This window comes from Galeopterus variegatus, unplaced genomic scaffold (assembly GCF_000696425.1).
Source record: "Galeopterus variegatus unplaced genomic scaffold, G_variegatus-3.0.2 Scaffold284, whole genome shotgun sequence".
In the NCBI taxonomy this organism is placed as follows: domain Eukaryota; kingdom Metazoa; phylum Chordata; class Mammalia; order Dermoptera; family Cynocephalidae; genus Galeopterus; species Galeopterus variegatus.
In genome coordinates this window covers 103625-124317 of record NW_007726395.1, presented here as the reverse complement: position 1 = coordinate 124317, position 20693 = coordinate 103625, and the positions used below count along the sequence as shown (strand labels likewise).

General features: G+C 38.9%; 1 protein-coding gene across 1 annotated transcript in view; it reads left to right on the top strand.

Annotated features, from left to right (window-relative positions):
- LOC103585908 (calmodulin-binding transcription activator 1-like) overlaps positions 1–20693 on the top strand; it is a 65432-nt gene that overhangs the window by 12959 nt on the left and 31780 nt on the right. The window contains exon 3 of the mRNA XM_008567014.1: positions 843–961. Coding sequence (XP_008565236.1) covers positions 843–961 — 119 coding nt within the window. The remainder of the gene's footprint in view (positions 1–842; positions 962–20693) is intronic.

The window sequence follows — 20693 nt, the reverse complement described above, 5'->3', positions numbered from 1 at the left end:
ATTTTGAGCCAGGCAAAGGGACTTTGTTATGGGGATGAAATAAATGATATGTAAATAAATAAATGAATGAAATAAATGTTATATGAAGGCAGTTATCTCTTCTAGAAACCATTAGGTAGACTGATTATGATATCAGGTAGTCAGATGTACCATTTAGTCTGAAATTAATTAATTTTTCTTTAACTCACTTAGAGGAGTTATATTTTGATGAAATACATTTGTTATGTAGATATGTATATGTAAATCAAGTAAATTAAAAGGATTTGTTTTTAGATTCAGGTTAGAAAGGTCAGCTTCTGTATTACCTGGGTGGCTAACTGCATGTTTAAATTCCTTATATTTATAAGATCTGTGATTTGCTTTTGAAAGGATAAATCCCATTTGTTCTAGGGGATGAAGTAGTATTAGTTTATGAAGAAAGTAGTGATATGTTATTATAATTCTTCTTACAAATTCAAAAGTTTTTCAGCTGGTTTATGAAAGAATTCTGGGTTTTGTGAGGTTAAGTAGTTTTGCAATTTTGATGTGCTTCATGGAAACATTGAGAAAGAACCTTTGAAAGTAACATTCTGGTTATGGGCAGCTGCTGGGATGTTCCCTGTTTACTTGCTTGTCATGGAGCAAAAGCTTGATCCTATTTTAGAAGCGCTTGACCAGATTCCTGCTGCCATCTATCTGATAGACGTGTAAATGAGTGTTATTAACTAAGAGCAGTAGTGGGGCCTTCTAATGCTCTTGGTCTCACAGTGACTAAACTGAGCTGCTGTTTCTGACCTTGCAGTGTACTTGAAAAGAGGTTTTGTCTATTATTTTCTCTGAATTTATTGTTTTCTTCTTTATAGATGATCATGGGAACACCAATAGTAGTCATGTAAAAATCTTTTTACCGAAAAAGCTGCTTGAATGTCTGCCGAAATGTTCAAGTTTACCAAAAGAGAGGCACCGCTGGAACACTAACGAGGTAGATGTTTTTTTTTTTTTTAAGGGTATAATTATTTTAAGGGAAAACTTATTAGGTTGTTTTGCATAGTACTATTTTATATTAACTTTAAATTCAAAATATTGAACTAGGAAATTGTAAATGAGAATATTTAATCTGGATTTGACAGAAACCAGCCAACATGTTTCTTGATCTGTCTTTGATCTGCTTGGCTTGCGTTGAAAAATATACAATGTGCATGCTGACTTAACTGAGGTAGCATGAGTTTCTATAATTGTGTGTTATTGCATTTTGACGTCTTGCATTTGGTGATTAACTCTGTCTGCATCTCAATTAAACATGAGTTCCTGTGTTGTCATGAATTAGTAAATATACATCTCCAGTGTTCCACAGAACATGTAGTGCTTGACACTGAAGTTTCTTTAGAATTGGGGCGGGCAGGCTTCTTATGAGCAAAACAGCTTTTTTAGTCCTCTCTCATGAAGAAAGTGTGCTTGGAGAATTAACGGTTTATCTTAATGATAAGAATTTTTATTAAAAATGAAAGCTGTATAGTAGATTGTATATTTGGCATCCAGTTAGAAAGTAGATTGGTGAAGTGGAATGAACAAAAGTTTATCGTCTTGGATGATGTTTCCTTTTTTGGTAAATTTTAATCTGGGAGTTTCCATATTAGGAGTGGATTGCTTTGTCATCTTTTTATCTTGAAATCTGAATATTTCAACTTAGGGTAATAGCCAATAGTGCCGTGATAAGAATTGGGTGTATGTCCGTCAATTTAGGAACTATGTTCTTTTAGTTCAAATGGCTGGAGTTACACTGGTTTTACAGAGTTGGTCCAAATCCATTAGTGTTACTGATATAGCATTTAGGAACTATGTTCTTTTAGTTCAAATGGCTGGAGTTACACTGGTTTTACAGAGTTGGTCCAAATCCATTAGTGTTACTGATATAGCAGTCTACACCTTATCGGGCACTCAGTTTTGTTAAAAGACTCAAGAAGAAAGTAGTGCTGCCTATTGAGCCTTATTTTTGAAAGATTCCTTTGTGCTAACTTGACTCAGGATGCTTTGTTTTGAGCTGTGGGAGATTATATGGACGGAAGTCTCTACTTATTGCACGTTACAGATTTAAATATTCACTAGAATCTTATAGCTTTGTTATCTTGTCTCAACTGATATTAAATTTCTTTTAAAGTGTGTGTATTTTGATTAGTTGCATAAATTATATTTTCCCCTCAGAATACTTTTGCTTTGACAAACATTAGATTAGAGGCCTATTGTTTTAGGAAGTTATTTATTAACTGTTTCAAACATTTTATTCAAGAAAACAAAGTTCATATGCTGAAAATTTGTCTTAATCATAGATTGTTACTCTGTCAACGAAATAGTGTAATTTGGAAACCATTCAGTAGGTCACAACTAGGTTATTAATTATTTTAAAACTCAGTATGTTTCTTAGTATTCTCTGAAATACGGATTTGATACATTTGGTCCAGTTTATAAATGTAACAAAACACACAGTAGCTGTGTATTTTTTCAATTTTATATTTCATATTACTTTATTCTTTTTATTTTAACTATGATTTAAAATTATATTTGAAACCAAAAATTGCTTAATGAGTAAAAATCAGTGGTCTTAAACGTCATAAGCTGGATGTAGCAGTGGCAGAAATTTAATTGGTAGATTATTTAGATAAAAGGTTTCAAACCTTTTTTGGAACTTCTGAGCACAGCCCTTTAACTTTCACTATTTATTTAGTCTAAATTATTTATACGTTCCACTTTACTAATAAAACACCTAGTAAAGAATTTTTATAGAGGATGAGATTAAAAGAAAAAATTAGCTGTTTTGTATTTTCTTCCAGGACCCCAGTACACACACTCTCTTGGAGAATATAGGTTGCTATAGTTCAGGTTACAGAGAGGAACATGCATCCCTCTCTGACTGGTGAAATGTAAACTTGGGGGTGTAGGTGAGAAAATGTGGATTGCTTTGCATAAACTGTTACCACTGCTGAAGACATAAGGTAGAAGAGTGTGTGATCCTAAGGGTGGTGGCAGGAGGAGGTAGCACAGCTGACAGGTGATGCCATATAGTACCCTTTTCCCTGTGGTCAATGTTCTCATAGTAATTTGTCGCATAAACTTTGACAGAAACTTTTAGGAGAGAACCAGATTTAAAGGTTGGTTTATTTTTGTGTAGAGGACTTGGCTTTTTTCCTTGTTACTTTATTTATTGGCTTTGGGAAAAACAGTGTGGCAGGAGAAGGCTTACATTAGGAGGTGTTAGTTCTGTGGAATGTTATGTGATGGCAACCTGTCATTGTTTTCCTTTTTTTTTTTTTAAACTGCCTTGGAAAATAGGAATAAATTAAACAGTGTTGTTATTAAAGCACTTACATCTTTGATCTAGCCGGGTATTGGCATTTTCCCATGCCCTTCAGTCTGCCATTCTTCATGTTGACATTAAAACCTGGAGGAAGTGTAGTTCAGTGTACTTGTCCCTCACTGGACTCTGTGGTCCTATGTGAGGCAAAATCATATTTAGTCAAAATTTCCCATGAAATCCCTTGATTTGCTCTTAAAGTTTAGTCATACAGCCTTTATTAAGAGCTCATTTTCCTTCTAGAGTTGGAAGAGATTGCTGTGTTTTGGTTGAGGACCACGTGAAGTCGTCAGCTTTTATTTGGAAGCTATATCGTACAAAAATTACGTCTTTAGATCCCACTTACTGGGACAGGGGGCTCACACTGGAAGAGGTGTGTGGGAACGAGAGGAGTTGAAAGCACAGTAGATTTGTGTTTTCCATCTCACTCTCTGCACAGCATATGTTCGCGAAGTAAGACTGGCGGCCGGAGCTGCCTGTGCGAAATGTCAGCTGTCATCTTCTGTGTCTCCCATGCGCGTGTGCTTTGCTGGCTGGGTACAGTTGAGTTCATGCATATGATGTCACTCCTCTGTACTTTTAAGGAATTCCTTTACTCAGATCTGTGTTAAATATTTGTGGTTATCTGAGAAAACCCATCTTTTATACTCTGTGTGTGTGTGTGTGTGTGTGTGTTTGTGTTGAGAGGGAAATTGTGCCCATTCACCTGCTGCCGTTTAATTGACCTCCTGTTCTTTGCTACTGACTGGGCATTTTATATAATTCTAAGCCTTGTTATAATATTGCAGGACAGGCAGTATTTCCTTTTAGAGATCAGGGAGTGTAGGTAGAAAGTGGTTAAATAATTTGGTCAAGATAGCACACCTGATAGGAACTGTCTGTGAGCTTAATTTCTTATATGTTGCTTATTAATTCTTAGGAACTTTTATTCTATTGTTTGTTGTCTGGGCTTTTAATCAAAGACTGCAAAACTCTAAACCACATTAGTGTACTCAGCAAATTCTGAGTTAATATACAATTAGTATTGTGGCTTCATATGCAAATGTTTGGTGAAACTGAAAGTCTTCCTTTTAGAAGACTAAGAGAAGATAAGAGAGATCTTTGGGCCTGGTTAAGCTACTTTCAACCTTTTCTAACCCGTTGGGATACATAAAATCTCCTGCCCTTGGATGTTATTTGCAATTACAAAATATGCGGGTACTCCAAAAAGTTCATGGAAATGTTTGCATTGCCTTTTAATTCTGTTTTTCCACGAACCTTTTGAAGTACCCTCGCACAGTTGGCCCTCTGCACCTGTGGGTACCACATCTGTGGATTCAACCAACCGTCAATCAGAAATATTCGAAAAAACAGAAACAAACAATGAAAAACAATGCAACAATAAAAAATAATACAAATAAAAAAATACAGTATAACTACTATTTACATAGCTCTTACATTATATTAGGTATATAAATAATCTAGAGATAAAGTAGACAGGAGGATATGTATAGGTTATATACAAATACTGTGCCATTTTATATACAGGACTTGAGCATCCTCAGATTCTGGTATCTGCGGGGGTCCTAAACCAATCCTCATGGATACCAAGGGTTGACTGTAAATTAAACATTGTTTCTAAAAACAAATCAATTTTCCGTCATGCTTTCCGAACAAGCACCATTCCCCAGGTTCTGAAGACAGTAAAGGAAACGGTGATGATGATGATAACATTACAGAAGCTAACATTTATTGAACATCTATTGTATGCTGGGCACTATTGAGATCTTCATGTGAATAATCACATTTAATCCTTGAATTAATCTTATGAGGTAGGTTATTTGATTATCCTCATATTACAGATGAGGAAACCTGAGGCATGGAGATGTTAAGTAATGTACCCAGGGTCAGCTAGCTGGAAAATGGGGGACCAGGGAGTCTAGCCCCTGCAGCCTGACTTTGAGGCCCATATTCCCTCCTTTTCTGTCCCCAAGAACAATTTCAAATGAAGTTTTCCAAGATTTTGCAGCTATGTAGTGACTTCTAATCCTTTTGTTTTATAGAATTGTTTGGCTTCTTTATTCATTTGCATTTTCAGGTATTATACAGAAACTTAATGTATTTTTTTACATGACAGTTTTTTAAAAAGTAGCAATACTCATTTCTTGGTTAAATAGTTTTGATTCTTAAGAATGAATATTAATATGTGGGCTCTGGATAATGAAGAAAATACATTAAAAGTAGAAATTGTACCTATATGTAATTCGAGGGTTAGGCCTGTTTTCATAGCCAGTGCAGGGGAGAAAGAATGCATTAAGCACAGTGCACATTCTTTAAAGAACCAACTCTTATTTCATAGTCAGTTTGGTATTCATATCTCCATTAGGTGAACTGTTATAAGGTTTCTGCATTTTAAGTTAATATTTTTACAGCCCAGAGCCAGAAATAATTATGCTAATGCAACCTTCTGATTGCACAAATGACTACTTCATAATTAGGCATATTAGTACTCCATATATATTGTCCAGACTGAAATTTCTTTTGTTTAGTCATTAATTAGCTGGTTGACTTAAAATATAACTACTGCATTCCCTAGTCTCCAGATCTAGATTTCAAATGGCATTCTTCCAAAGCCAAACTAATGCAGCACCGTGAACCTTTTATAATGAAAATGTTCTCCCTAAATATGTTCAAATCACTTGTGTGTGTACTATTTTTGAACTATTAATGTTCTTTCTTTTATTTATTTTCCCTCTAATATAAAGTTTCTCTAGAGTAAGTGAACAAAATAGAATTCTAGTTTACACTAATTCTTAAAGAAAGCTGCATCAGATGTTTTTAGTTGGTGGTAGCTTCAGATATTTTCATATTAAATTGTTTTAATGGCAAAAATGTCAATGTAGAGAGCAGTATAGATATAGATTGATACATTCTAAGCCACACCCAAGAGCCTGGAGGAAAAAAAATCCTGAGTATAATTACAATGCTTTCTATAGAGGGAGAATTATCCTTTTAAATCCGGAATACCCTTTTTTCAACTTTTTATATTTAGTTAAGAAAAATAAACTTCAAGACTGTGAGAATTATTAAATTATATTTTATTTCAGTTTTTTAAAACAACAAGCCACCCTATCTTTTCTTTATTTCTTTAATCTTGTGTGTGTGTAGGCATGCATTTTGAATTTTTTTTTTGTATTTTTAAATTTTTTTTCTTGTGATTAAAAAAAAAAATTTTCTTTATTTCTTTAATCTTGTGTGTGTGTAGGCATGCATTTTGAATTTTTTTTTTGTATTTAAAAATTTTTTTTCTTGTGATTAAAAAAAAAAAAATTTTTTTTTTTTTTTGGACTGGTAAGGGGATTGCAACCCTTGGCAGGGTGTTGTCCGCACCATGCTCAGCCAGTGAGTGCACCGGCCATCCCCATGTAGGATCCGAACCCTGGCCTTGGTGCTCCTAGTGCCACCCTCTCCCGAGTGAGCCACGGGGCCGGCCCGGGTTTAAAAAATAAAAAAAAAATTTTTTTTTTACTCTTTTTGATTTTGTTTGTTTTACCTGGTAGACATAGAGGAGTGTCCAGGTGGAAATATAGTATTCATTTAATTTTTTTCTTTGTATAAATAGAGTCAGATTTATAGCTATAATTTTTCAGTGATTGGTTTTGCTAGAGTATATGTTATATATTATCTCTTTGAAATACAGATCCACATTTTGGGGGGCTCAGTTAGGACTCTTCAGACTTCCCAAATGTGAGCTAAGCCAAAAAGTACCAGCACTCTAATTATAATGGCAAGTGAGATATTTTAGCTTTGATGACTTGGAAAGTTAGTTAACCCTGAGGTAGGGTTTTGTTTTGTTTAGCTTTTGGCATTGCTGGTGTTTTGAATAGTCCCAGATTATTCTCTGAGTAAAGGCAAGGCTTTTCTGATTAAATGGCAAATACGAAAATGAAAATATGAACAGCAACACAGAGAACCGAGTTTTAAGTGACACCATTTTATTTTTGAACACAGTATGTGGTACCAAGTTTCAAGTTAAATGTGACAATTTTGTAGAAATTGGATTAAAAATAGTTTCTCTGCTCAACTTAGTAGTATAAAGTGAGATAAATGGATACCAGACCCAAGTAAGCACACACCTATTTATCAGACAGCCTGTGTCAAGTGTGCAGTTTAGCATGGGTAGCAGAAGAAGTAGGTAGGATGTATTGAAATTCTGCTGGGGCAGAATGTCTTGCATTGGTGAGAGAAGATGGTGCAGAAAGTGCAATACAGGCAGGTTTGGCCCTGAGGAACAGTAAGAGAAGCAAATCTTACCTACAGAGAATAGAGCAATGTTTATAAAATTTGGATAAGATGTTAAAGAAAATTTTCTTTAAAGGGAGAAAATTCCAGTGGATCTATCTCAGTTTCGATCTAGGCTACTTTTATTATAATATAACTTCAATATATAGCACTTAGAAGAGTACCCAGCCCATAGTGAGTGTTCAATCAATATTTGTTGAATGAATACCATAAGTAAAAACACAAAAAACTCAGTATTAGTTTCTTAATTCTTAGAGTTCTTATGCAAATATAAAACTCAAGTAAATACATTACATAATAAGAAACTACAAAACTAATAACATTTATATTAAGACTATTAGTTAAATGCTGTGGGTAATGTTTTGCCAAAACTAAATTCTCTTGCAACATAAATATCCTACTGACTGTTCTCAAGCAGGTTCTTCAGAATTTGGCATATGGTACTATTTTGTGCCCTGCAATTTTTCTACACCCATTCCCCACTGGGAAATTTTTCTGCACAGCAAGCATTTCTATAGGTCTGTTGTTAGGCCTTGGTACAAACATATCACTTAGTCTTAAGTTCACTTTTGGTTTTTCTCATTAGCCCAAGAACAGTTTAAATGATCCTACTGAGTATTAACGCAAACGTAATCACGAATCACCTGTGATTTGAGCAGTGAGTTTGTGTTAGAATAATTTGTCACAGGCATTACTTTTTTAGATTATAAATTAAATTAAGATGTGAAATAAAACGTTTCTTATGAACCCATGGACACCTGATAATAATCCCACACAGCCTAATTTGAGAACCACTGCTGTCTTAGAAAGGATGCAGAACTGGCATCAGGAAGCGAGTTCTAGTCTCAGCTCTGCCACTGATCAGCTGAGTAAGAGGCAGCACACTTACCGCTCCCCTCTCCTTAGTCTTAGGTGGTGGTGCTCAGTGACCTTTGAAGACTATTTAAAGATTATTGTTGCTTTTGGAATTGTTTGGGAGTGTGGGACTTTCCAGGGAGGCTTGGGTCCCACTTGGGAGTTCAATTATTATTATTATTATTTTTTACTGTTTGTCATCCTTTTATTTATTTTTATTTCTGAAGTGCGCAATTTATTGGTTTTTAGTATATCCACAGAGTTGTGCAACCATCATGACTACTTAATTCCAGAACATTTTCATCACTTCAACAGCCTTCTGGACTTGGTGGAGTCAGCACACTGAGGGCAGGCAGCATCATTTCAGGGGGGCACGAGGTTCTTCTTTGGTATCTTCTTTAAGTTTCTGTACCTGTCTAGTAATGGAGTTGAAATTCAGACAGATTGTCCTTTTGTGCAGGTAGCAGCTTACTGTGCTGTTTCCTGAAATAGCTTTTAAAAAATGTTAAGGTGCAAATGAGGATCAAGTTTGGGCCCAGGTTTTTCTGAGTTGGATGAAGCATGTTTAAGCAGAGTTTTCCCTTGTAGTTTATTGATGGGATATGTGGGGATAAAATACCCCCGTCTTTTCAGTGGTGATGGGAGACTTAAGCGGTGACTTCCTTAAAGGAGAAGCTGAGCCCTGTTGGAAGGTTGGCTGAGATGGAAAAGGGAGGAATACATGGAGAAGTTGGCATTCTTCAGCTTAGAGGATTTCAGGCTTGAGCTGGAGTCAGAATCATCTGGAGGGCTGTTCAGACATAAATTACTGGGCTCCATCCCCAGAGTTTCTATTCTAGTAGGCCCAGAAACTCACTTAGATGAAGAATCTCAGTCTCCTAGAAGTGTATACTAATTAACTTCACTTGACTTTAGTCTTGCTATTCCCATACCACTCAGGTATATTTTAGTGTACTTTGGCTACATGGGATGCAATTGAGCTTTTCAGAGTCTTTGAAATTAAAGAGGATCTATAAAATTGAGGTCTGAGTATAGTTGTTTCCTGTTTTTCTTGACATCTTTAAGCTGTGTAGTGACAGACCCAACCTCCTTTCCTGGTGTCAGAAGACAGTTAATGTGCATGTTAAAATTTTATTTTATTTTTGTAGTATTGAACAAAATTTAGGCTTCCTAACTCTGTTTTATTTAAGAATCATTTCTGTTAAATACTTTAATTATTATTAATCAAATTTTTTATATTTAAACATTTTCCAGTAATTTTTAACAGTCCATTCCTCCAGCAGTTCAGAGAACCTGCTTTGTGGTGATTATGTATTTTTTATTTCATAAATGAAGATAGTGAGACATAAGTGTTTCAGAATTAGCATTTATCATCATCTAATGTAACTGTATAATTTATGTCTTTTTACTGTGTGTTGTCTGGCTGCTTCTGCTAGACACTAAGTTCTCGATGGACAGGGATCATTGTCTGCTCTGTTCACTGATGTATTCCCAAGAGCTTAGAGCAGTGCCTGGCACATAGTGGTGCCCTGGGACTGTGCACTGAATGAATGAATAAAGAATCCACCAACAAATATAGTTTAGTCTGCTACTCAAGTGGACCGCTAATACTTTTGCCCGAATTAGACCATCGGGCTTAGTAAAAGTCACTTGTAGCACTAAACAAACCCATGGGAGTTACCCTTGAAAACCTTTTGATGTGGAGAAGAGGAGCCAGATGTGTGCTCCCTGTGTGCAAGCTGATTCCCAAAGCCACATGAGCAGGGACTCAGACAGACACACTCTGTTCTTTGTCTCTGACTCATCAGTCAGGTAAGGCACTTCTGTCTGGGGAGTGAATTTGGGGGAGGCAGGAAGCCAAGATGTCCTCTGTGGAGGAGCTCTTACCAGGTGGGGACGTGAAGCCTAGGAAGAGGGGGATGCTATTCCCACCTGCTGATTCACACAGTACAGCACCAATGAGTCACACAGTGGCCACATTACCCAGAATGTTACCACTGGAAATCAACAGTTGACTTGCTTATAAATGTCTCTTGAGACTTTTTTTTTGTGCTGGCATTGGGCATATATTTTTTTATTTATTAACCCAGAACAGTTTTACTTTACAGTAGTCCCTCCTTGTCTGCAGGAGGTATGTTCTAAGACCCCCAGTGTATGCCTGAAATCACGGATAGTACCGAACTCTATATATACTATGTTTTTTCCCTATGTATACATATCTGTGATACCTAATTTAATTTATAAATTAGGTACAGTAAGAGATTAACAGTAACTAATAATGAAGTAGAACAGTTATAACAATATACTGTAATAAAGGTTATGTGTATGTGGTCTCTCTTTCAGAAGATCTTATTGTTCTACACTCATTACTTTTGTACGGTGGTTGACCATGACTAACTGAGACCATGGGTAACTGAAACCATGGAAAGTGAAACTGTGGGACTACTATACATATAGTTTTGTAACCTGGCTTTTCTCTTAATATGTTGTATATATGTCAGGGCTTTTTTTGACAGTGATCCAGAGCATCATGTTTATTGACTGCATATTTACATTTTTTTTATTTCATGCCATCATTAATGCATTCAGCAATATTTTTGAGAGTCTAATATGTGCCACTCACTGGTTGGAGATGCTTGAGGGTACCAGAAAGACAAGGTTTTTGTTCTCATGGAGCTTATAATTTAGAGGGAAAGACAAACAACATGTAAGTAAAAAAGTAGGTAAGGATTTCAGAGAGTGTGAGAAAGAAAATGGAGCAGAAAACTGAGATGTGAGCATGTTAGGTGGATGTGTCAAGGAAGGTCTTTCTTCACAAATGACATTTGATCTGAAATCCAGATGACAAAAGAAGGCCGTCTGCTTGTGGATCTGGAGGAAGAACATTCTAGGTGGAGGGAATAGCCTGTACAAAGGTCCTGAGGCAGGAATGTGCTTGGTTTTAGGAACAACAAAAAAAAACACGGTTGGTTGGAGCAGGTGAGCATCTGGGAGATAGCAAGGCAAGGTAGGTGGGGTAGATCTTGTAGGCCATGTAGGCATAAAGACTTGGAATTTTATTTTAAGGGCAAGGGAAGTCATTGGAGGATGAGCTGTCAGGAAGTGAGTGACATATATGGAGTTTTATTTTTAAAGGCTTTGTCTGGCTTCTCTGTGGCTGTCAGAGGAAGCAGAGAGACCAATTAGGAGATTGTTGCAGTAATTGGTGATCTTGATAAGAGATGACAGTGGTAGTGGAGTGGGGTGAGAAGTGGATATATTTTGGAGGTGTCAGGGCTCATGGGATTGGATGTAGGAGGTAAAGGAAAGGACAAATCAAGAATGATTTCTAGTTTATGGCCCCAGCTACTGCATCGGTGCTGGTGCTTATCATTGAGGCAAGGAAGACTGAGGGAGAAGGGGTTGGGGGGATCCAAGAGTGTTCTTCTGAGATGTGTTAATTGTGAGATGTCTGTTAGACATTAAAGTGCTACTGTCGGATAGGCAGCTGTCCACAGGTCTGGGGAGGGGTCCTGTCTGGAGGTAAAAACTGGAGAGCCATCAATGCATAGAAGGCATTTAAAGCTGTAGACTAGGTGAGATCTCCCTGTGTGCAGGAGATAGATAGAGAAGGGGAGACTGAGCTCTGAGCAGAGCAGGAGGAGCCAGGATAGGAGGCTGCAGGGGAGCCAGAGAAGTAGTGGTCAGCCAGGCAAGAGTGAGATGGAAGCTGAGAGAAGAACGTGTTTCATGGAGAGTGTATCAGTTTTCTATTTGCTGCTGTAACAAATTATCACAAACTTAGTGGCTTAAAACAACACAAATTTATTGTCTTATGGGTCTGTAGATCAGACATGTGACACAGGTCTCACTGACCTAAAATCAAGGTGTTGGCAGGGCTGTGTTTCTTTCTTGAGGCTCCCGGGGAGATCTGTTTCTTTTCCTGTTCCACCTTCTAGAGATTGCTTACATTCCTTGGCTTGTAGCCCCTTCCTCCATCCTCAAAGCCAGCAATGTAGAGGCCTCTGACCTTGCTTTCATCATCACGTCTCTTCTGTGATTCTGACCTCACCTGCCTCTCTCATCTACTTTTAAGGACCCCTTTGATTGCACTGAGTCCACCCGGATAATCCAGGGTAATCTCTCATTTTAAGATCAGCTGATTAGCAGCCTAAATTCCATCTGCAATTTTAATTCCCCTTTGCCATGTAACATAACATATTTACAGGTTCTGGAGATTAGGACGTGGATATCTTGAGGGCCACTGTTCTTCCTATCATGGATGGGATGGTCAAAGGTTACTGGGAAGTCGAGTAAAGTGAGAGCCAGCAATGTAGAGGCCTCTGACCTTGCTTTCATCATCACGTCTCTTCTGTGATTCTGACCTCACCTGCCTCTCTCATCTACTTTTAAGGACCCCTTTGATTGCACTGAGTCCACCCGGATAATCCAGGGTAATCTCTCATTTTAAGATCAGCTGATTAGCAGCCTAAATTCCATCTGCAATTTTAATTCCCCTTTGCCATGTAACATAACATATTTACAGGTTCTGGAGATTAGGACGTGGATATCTTGAGGGCCACTGTTCTTCCTATCATGGATGGGATGGTCAAAGGTTACTGGGAAGTCGAGTAAAGTGAGGCTGGAGAGGTCAGCATTGGATTTGGTCGCCTGGAGGCCCTTAGTGACCTTGATGAAAGGTTGCAGTGCAGTGTTGGTGTGGAGGCCCAGCTGGAGGGGGTTGAAGAGCAGAAGAGGTGAGGATGTGTAGACTACAGGTATTAATGATTCTTTGTGGGAGTTGTGCTGTGGAAGAAAGTAAATTGAGGTAAGGATTACAAAGGTCAAGCAAGAAGACAGCTCTGAGAGAGTGGAAAGGGAGCCCTGATGTAGAGCAGAGGTTCAGGGAAGACTTATGTAACGGAGGGGCATGAGTACAGTGTCTGGACCAGCTTAACTGGATGAAGAACCTGGAGTGAAGCCAAGAAATGGTTTACGGGTTCTTGTGGCTCTTGACATAGACTAGTTGAGACATATATGAAGATAGAATTAATGCGATTATTTAAAAATAAGAAGCAGAATGTACTGGTGGCTCCTGTGCTTGCCCCTGGGTTGGTAGACAGAGTCCTTGTCAGCAGCCACTACAGGGTCCCCACAACACCACATCAGAGGCTCTCATCATTCCATGGGTGGCTGGACAACTCTTCGAAGTCAGCATAGAACTTCTGTCCTTTATTCTTTGGGATCCTGGAACAGCTGGGATGTGGCCATGCTGGAGGGTACGTCCTGTGTGCCATGCAGAGCCAGTCCTCTGCTCTTCTTTTCCTGCTTTTGACCACCTCCCCTGCACTGCTCCTCTTCTCCTCCCTACCTATTAAATTGCACTCATGCCTCCGTTTCTTTATTGCAATACGTTTTAATAACATTTATTCACTCAGTAGTATCTGTTGTACACTAGGCTCTGGGGAATACAGTGGTGAACCAAACAGAGATCTCTGCCCCGTGTGACTTGCGTTTTAGGTTGGAACCCATCTCACAGTTAGTAGGTTCATGCAAGCCTGTCGTCTCCCAGAAGGCAAGGCATGGAGTTTAGGCAGTTTGCACTTTCTTGGGGCACTGGGGTAATCTAACCAGCTTGCTGTTGGACCCCTGTTTACCTCATTATTGTGGGTGCCTGCTGGGGCTGACCAATTATTTCCTGCTGTTGGCATAGCTCCTACTTTTTACCCCATTACTCACAATACCCACCTCACTGCACTAGCTAATTGCTTATGGGTAATCTAACCAGCTTGCTGTTGGACCCCTGTTTACCTCATTATTGTGGGTGCCTGCTGGAGCTGACCAGTTATTTCCTGCTGTTGGCATAGCTCCTACTTTTTACCCCATTACTCACAATACCCACCTCACTGCACTAGCTAATTGCTTACTGACTACTCAGGCCCTTCCTTAGAGTAGTCTTCCCTGAACGTCGATCTGCAGGAGTCCCTCTCTTTGTTACTTCTTTTCTTATCCAGGTTCAATTCCAGAGTCCACAGTACATACATAAGCACTCTCTTACAAATACCCTCAACATTCCTGCTCTCCTCCTGTCGTACTCAGCTGGACAAATACTAATTCTGAATGAACCCTGTCTCCTGGCCTTTCTGTTCCTGTACCCAGGCAGTTCAATGCTGCTGGAGAAAAACAAGATAATGAAGCAGACTGTTATCTCTCTGTAAATTCTTGATCATCAGCCTCAAGAGGGCATTTGTCACTACTCACAATCTTTCTGACCCTTCATGACCATTTTGTACTTTCCACCTTCTTCAAGCTAGGCCAGCCCTTTACTATGCCCTGCCTTGAGCCCAGGAACCTGCTTCATATTTAGAAATAGAAGCCAGCAGGAGCTCCAGATCTTCCCACTACCAAACTCCTTCCCCCATTAAGCCTAGTCTGTCACATGAGCTCTGGAGCCCAGTGCGCTCTTCTCTCAAGGACTTCTGTCCAGCATTTGTCTTGTGCTCTCCTGCATCAGCTGTCCCTTCATGTCTACTACATCATTCACGTAGCATATGGAGGTCCTTTCGTTAGACTCGTCTTGCAACAAAAGACAAAAACCTTGACCTATGTTCCCTCTCTATTAGTAGCCCCATCAAAAAAATCCTTTCGATGTCAAATCTTCCCAAAAAAGCAATACACCTATTTCCTCTGCTTTCTCACTTTCCTTTTATGCCTTAGCTACTCCTGCCCACCACCTCCCCTGAGTGGAAACTGCTCGTCAGGGTTTCCAACAGCATGCAAATTGCCAAGCCCAGGAGACATGTCATCCTCACTTTACTCAAGCGTCTGCACAACTTTCAGCATCTTTGCCTCTTCCTCCCTCGCAAGACACTTTCTCCTTCTCTGGAGAAGTGTCCTCTACTGGTCCTCCTACCTCTTGGGCCACCTCCTCTCAGTCTCCCTTAGTCAGATCTTCCTTCTCAATCTAGTTTTTCAAGGGTGAAGTCCCTGGGGAGCTTCTGTCCTATAGCTTCTCTTTTCTCATAGCTCTCTTTGTCTAAGTAATTTCATCTCTGACATATTAATTTCATCTCTGTGTCCGAAATTAAACCCTAACTTTTCCTCAGACACTGATTCAGATTCTTTGCAGGTGCCTCAGACAGAAGGATTCAGTTCAAAACTGAACTCTTGACTCTTTCCCCAAATTTGCTACCCCTATGGTAGTCCTCATCTTTTAAAAAAAAATTTCTGTCCAAGTTCAAGCACAGCACCAAACCTTGAGCCGCCCTCCACCTCTCTCTGTCACAGGGTTTCTAGGTGCGTGGCCCCTTTGCTGTCGAGAGAAGCAGCCTATGGATTCCTTTTCAGGATCATGTGTTAACCCATAAGGATTACAAAGGAAACCACCTGTACTGAAATAGTTATCAAAATATTAATAAAACTAAGATTTGTGATATAAAATATATGTTTCTTAAATGTCTTAAATAACAAGATCTAGTGACGGGTTTATAGCTACCATAAATTTGAAATAGTGCTGAACAGAAATATTTCATATCCTGACATCAGTAATTGGGATAAGAAGAATCTGTGATTTTAAAGTCACAGGTATGGCTTACATTGCTGATGTTTGTTGCCTTACCAGGTTGAGCATCCCTAATCCGAAAATCTGAAATATGAAATGCTCCAAAATTTAAAACTTTTTGATCACCAACATGGTGCTCAAAGGAAATGCTCACTGGAGCATTTTGTATTTCAGATTTTCAGATTAGGACTTAACTGGTATATATTCTGCTAGTTTTCCAAAATCCGAGAAAAGCAGAGTCCAAAACACTTCTGGTCCCAGGCATTTCAGATAATGGATATTCAACCTGTGTTTATAATTAAACAAAATACTGCATTTCAGTTAGAAGTTAATGGAATAAAAATGTGATTCTTTTCTCATCCAAGTTCATGGACCACCTCTGTGTTCTGTGTTCAGTGTTCAATCCTTCCACTTCTTTCCATCGTCATTGTCACCTACTCTCATCTGGACCACCTGCAAGAGCCTCTTCCAATTTATTCTCCCCACAGCACTGGAGATGTTTTTAAAATAATAAAATGTGCAATCAAATCATGTTATTTCCCACCTTTACACCCTTCAATTTCTTCTCACTATTTGCTGGATATAAATTCAGGTATTAACTTGGCCAGCAAATTCCTGTTCATTCTGCCCTCCTGTCGCCTACCTGTCTAGCCTTATTGCAGGTCCTTTATTCCCACATTTGCTGTGCTCCAGCCGTGCTGTTCTTCCAGTTCTTCACATGTGCCTTGTCTTTACCACCTCAGGACCATTGAACATACTGTTTCAGTTTTTTGTTATGCATTATATAAACCATATTACCATAAACTCAACAGCTTTAAACAGCATACATTTATTATCCGACTTTTTCTGGGGCTGGAGTGCAGGCATGGCTTAGCTGGTTCCTCTGCTTTTAGGTCTCACAAAGCTGTTATCTTAGTTTGTTTTGTGTTGCTATAACAGGATACCACAGACTGGCTAATTTATAAAGAAAAGACATTTTCTTACAGTTTTGGAGGCTGGGAAGTCCAAGGTTGAGGGACTCACATCTGACAAGGGCCTTTTTGGATTGTCATCCCATGACACAAGGTGGAAGGGCAAGAGAGCACATGTATGAGAAGGAAGGGAAGGGAGCTAAACTCATCCTTTTATCAGGAACCCACTTCCACAATGATGGCATTAAATCATAGTCCCCCCATTAACACTGTTGTGTTGGGGATTAAGTTTCCAGCACATGAACTTTGGGGGACACAGTCATACAATAGCAGCTGTAGTCAGGATGTTGGCCAGGACTGGATTCTCATCTGAAGGCTTGATTGGGGAAGGATCCTCTTGTTGGCTAATGTGGTTGTTGGCCTTATGAGCTATTAGACTAAGGGCCTCTGTTTTTGCTTGTATCAATTGAAGACTGTCCTCAGTTCCTTGCTACTTGTGCCTTCTCACGATGGCTACTTGGTTTCCACAAAGCCACGAGGAAGAGAGAGTCCTAGCAAGAAGGATGTTACCATCTTATGTGATTACATCACATATATCACATCACTTTGCCATATTCTGTTGGTTAGAATCAACTCACAGGTCTGGCCCACACTCAACGGGAGGGGTTTACGAAGGTCAGGGTTATGAGAGCGATCCTAGAGTCTGTCAGCTCCCTCCCATGCTGCCCCCACCCCACCCATCTGTACATGTAAGTAACCTTAAAGGAAGAAATGGAATTTCCACATACCCCTTCAGAGAAATGCCTCACAGGCAGAATGCCTTATTGTCACCATGTGCCAAGCTGCACATAATGTGCAAAAGCCGAGTCTACCTCTCCACACATTTGCAGTTTTCCAAATCGTTGACTGAAACAAGGGGGAGAAAATAAATTTTTTCTTTCTCAAATTTCTTCTTATTCCTTCTTCTCTTCCTTCAACAAACATTTCATTCAACAAAAATTTATAAAATATTTGCTAAGTGCTAAAATTAGAAACAGGATGAATATGATAGGAGCTTGGAGTTTAGATCTACATGTTTCTCAGTTGAATATTAGTATTTTTGAACTGGAAGTTCTGGCAATTAAATAAAAAATTCATAGCAGTTGAACTAGTTTTTCAAACATAATCTTATGGGGAACCAAAATCTATAAAACAGACAAAAGTAGAGGTGCTCTGGTTGAAGCCAGGGAGTGGAGCCAAACTCTGCCTGTATGATCTTCTTACCTCCACTGGTGGCAGCCAGCCCTTGGAGCCCTGGGTGTTAGGAAGCAAGATTACACGACAACTCTAGTACCAACCAAAACTTTCTAAGAAAACTGGTACCCAGAGAGGTGGAAGACCAAGGTAGTGCAGATCCATTTATTCCCTGGACCAGTGGCTCTTAAACAGGGAAGATGCTGGCCTTAAATGGTATTTAGCAACCAGTGGGGTGTCATAGTGAGTATGCTGTGATGATGTGCAACGTGGTGAAAACGCCCTCACTGAGAATCTCCGAGCAACCAGTCTCCTTCCTGCTCTTAAGTCCAGTGCTCTTTGGTTATATTGGCAGTTCTCAACCCAGGGTGCATGTTAGAATCACCTGGACAGTCTTTTAAACATATCGGGCATGGGCCCCACCCTAGACCAATTCAGTCACAGTTTCTGGGGTAGGGCCCAGGGTTGAGATTTTTAAAAGCTCCCTAGGAGATTCTGAAGTGCAGCCAGAATTGAGAACCACTGCCTCAAATCTACTGTGGACTGCTTTCGTAAGAAGTCATTGAAATTAAACAAATAGTGGTTAAAAGTAAGCAAAAGGAAGTCTGGAGGGGAACGTTTGTAACAGACAATTATATTATTAAATTTAGTAATGTTCATTTAGTAATGGACATTACTAAATGTATGCACAATTACATTATTAGAATGCAGATCAAGTGGTTAAAAGTAAGCAAAAGGAAGTCTGGAGGGGAACGTTTGTAACAGACAATTATATTACTAAATTTAGTAATGTTCATTTAGTAATGGACATTACTAAATGTATGCACAATTACATTATTAGAATGCAGATCATCTGAATCAGCTGACACTTCTGGATTTGGATTAAAACTCTTAAGCAGTGCAGAATGCTCAAAGCTTGGTATCTGTTAGGGCAAAGGTTATCCATACCTGTTTTTCTTGTAGTCTTCTTTACACTTTTTCCTTTTTGAATATTTATTTCAGTCTAATATGATGAAGCATCTGTTTATTTTTGGTTGGCTGGCCTGTACAGGAATCCAAACTCTTGACCTTGGTGTTACCAGCACCATGCTGTAATCAACTATTAGTGTCTATTTGTAATAGTAGAAATTTATTTTCTTCTTTTATTCCCGTAGTCTAGCTCCATCGATTAGCTACGATTCCATACCCACATTTTAAGTTTCTTAGATGTCCACTCCATTTCCCATCCAGTGCCAAAACACTGTGAAAACATTGAGCATTCCCGATAAGTGGTCATCTAGTTTGGAAAGGCACCATATTTTACAAGATGGTCAGTTTCTGAGAACTTTCACTTGTTAGAAAACTTTATACTGTTGGCTTAGTTAGGGAAGGATCTGGAAGAATGATCAAGAGGTTAGCTCAAACCTGATGTAGGGAGTTCTCAGACTAGGGATTGGCTATTAATGGCCTTTTACAACTTTTTCTTTGAGGATAGACTTCTTAGTATGAGAGTAATTTTAACCATCCTCTTTGTACATTTCCATACTTCCTTTATTGCACTTCTTCTCTCTGACACTGACATAATCTCACAATGACAACAAATTTAGTATGATTTTTAAAATCATGATGGTTAATCTCGCTTTGCTTTCTAACTTTCCAAAATAGTTTTTTTCCTAGCTCACTCTTTAATTTAGTTTTCTTTTTTTTTTTTTTTTGACCAGTATGGGAATGCAACCTTTGGCTCTGTGTTACCCACACCATGCTCAGCCAGTGAGCACACCAGCCATCCCTATATAGGATCTGAACCCGCGGCCTTGGCACTGCCAGCGCCGCACTCTCCCGAGTGAGCCACGGGGCCGGCCCTAATTTAGTTTTCTTACTGTATATTAAATCACTATAAATCAATACTTTGATTTCTACTGTTTTTTAAAAAAATATTACTCATCTGTACCATTGAATTATATTCTTGTGATTTTCTGTAAATTGATGGGCTGTATCTTTTCACTTTTTCATGAAATTGCGTTGGAAATATAATTTAATCTTAGGATAACTTCTTTAATTTTTGAAAATGTGGGTCAGAAATGTTATATGAATGTGAGTAAATGTTATATGTAGACCATGGATATATGTGTATATATGTTGTATGTATGCAAGTAAATGTATGCATGTTATATATATCTATATATCTATATATCTATATATCTACATCTATATCTATATATCTATATCTATATCTATATCTATATCTATATATATATGTGCATGTTCTGTGTATGTGGGTGAGGATTAGGTGTAGTTCTTTTGTGTGTGTGTGTGTGTGTGTGTGTGTGTGTGTGTGACCAGTAAGGGGATCGCAACCCTTGGCTTGATGTCGCCCGCACTGCGCTCAGCCAGTGAGCGCACCGGCCATCCCCACATAGGATCCGAACCCACGGCAGGAGCACCGCTGCACTCCCAGAGCCGCACTCTCCCCAGTGAGCCACGGGGTCGGCCCTTAGATGTAGTTCTAAGAGCACTGTTTGTAGGACTTGTACTTTTACACTAGTGTACACGTTTTTTTTTTTTT